The sequence below is a fragment of the Sinocyclocheilus grahami genome, unplaced genomic scaffold (assembly GCF_001515645.1).
Source record: "Sinocyclocheilus grahami isolate Dianchi unplaced genomic scaffold, SAMN03320097.WGS_v1.1 scaffold45292.1, whole genome shotgun sequence".
In the NCBI taxonomy this organism is placed as follows: Eukaryota; Metazoa; Chordata; class Actinopteri; order Cypriniformes; family Cyprinidae; genus Sinocyclocheilus; species Sinocyclocheilus grahami.
This window is the reverse complement of record NW_015524874.1, coordinates 1-1,085: the sequence shown is the minus strand read 5'-3', so window position 1 is coordinate 1,085 and position 1,085 is coordinate 1. Positions and strand designations below refer to the sequence as shown.

General features: G+C 41.3%; 1 protein-coding gene across 1 annotated transcript; it reads right to left on the bottom strand.

Annotated features, from left to right (window-relative positions):
• Window positions 1-172: 172 nt before the first annotated feature.
• On the bottom strand, window positions 173-1,030 carry LOC107580799 (vascular endothelial growth factor receptor 3-like). The gene is made up of 3 exons (XM_016266437.1): window positions 911-1,030; window positions 744-829; window positions 173-594 (listed from the first exon to the last, which is right to left on the bottom strand). Exons 1-3 carry the CDS (start codon window positions 995-997, stop codon window positions 387-389), a joined length of 381 nt encoding a protein of 126 aa, XP_016121923.1. The 5' UTR covers window positions 998-1,030; the 3' UTR covers window positions 173-386.
• Window positions 1,031-1,085: the final 55 nt, after the last annotated feature.

The window sequence follows — 1,085 nt, the reverse complement described above, 5'->3', positions numbered from 1 at the left end:
ATATATATATAATATGTATATTTCCATAAAATTATTATTAAAATATAACCATATAATTGTTTTGTGCAGTATTGTAAAATGTATGTACATTTTTTTAATATTTAACATCAGATATCACTTAAACAAACAAAAATCAGTCAAAAGATGATATATTCATTTATTTTTTCTCCATTCTGGTTCTTTTCTCTCTTTTTTTGTACAAATAAAAAGAAGTTTACACTCTAGGTAAAAAGGTATATGTAACTAAGGCGATAAAATACTTTTTTGGTTTGAAATGGACATAATGGTGCCACCCAGTGGCTGCTAAGAGAACTTTACAAAGCTAGACTTCAGCTCAGTTAGTTGTGAGGGGGTGGGGCCTGGTTACCGCTGGCCAATCGGTGCTGTTACAGGTTGGCGGTTGCCGGGCAGGCTCCCTGGTATATGGCCTGATCCGACGAGGAGAAGAAGTCGCTGACGCCCTCCTCCGACAGCTGGCCGTACTCGTTGTTGTAGAAGGTTTGGCCCGAGAGCTGGCTGAAGAAGGGTGGGCGCAGTGTGCTGCTGCTCATGGATGGAGAACTGAGGCGTTCTGTGCTGTGGCCCGCTGATATACTACAGAGCCGATATGAGAGTTCACACAATGACAAAATGCTTAATGTAACTCCAGAGTATGAAAACTGATCAATTATGAATGAAGTAAGCCATAACCCTAGTAATTTTTCTTATGATAAATGGTGTGCATCATTTTCAGTATCGCCTACTTTTTCAACATGGCCCCTCTGTGCATGTGTTCAAACCTCTCCAGCTCATCTGATGCCAAAACCATCCCACTGTCTGTCTGGCTGTCCTATAGGGGCACAAAAATGCATGAAACAATATACATGTTAACATCCTTTATATATACATATACTGGAGGTCTTAGTCTTACATGATGTGTCTTGTGTGATGTCATTTCCAGAGGAAGTTCCTCAAAGGTCTTCACTCGTGAGTGACAGGTGCTGGAGGGTCCGACCATGATGCAGCCAGCGAAAGGCACGCAGTTGTAATACCTAGTCAGAGAGAAGCATATACAGTGGGTACGGAAAGTATTCAGACCCCCTTAA

Excerpts from the sequence above, each read along its gene's own strand:
- LOC107580799 (XM_016266437.1), bottom strand. The coding sequence starts at position 997 with ATGGTCGGACCCTCCAGCACCTGTCACTCACGAGTGAAGACCTTTGAG. Across the intron at positions 830-910 it reads CATCACACAAGACACATCAT|GACAGCCAGACAGACAGTGG; the intron begins GTAAGACTAAGA and ends GTGCCCCTATAG. Across the intron at positions 595-743 it reads AGAGGGGCCATGTTGAAAAA|TATATCAGCGGGCCACAGCA; the intron begins GTAGGCGATACT and ends TCGGCTCTGTAG.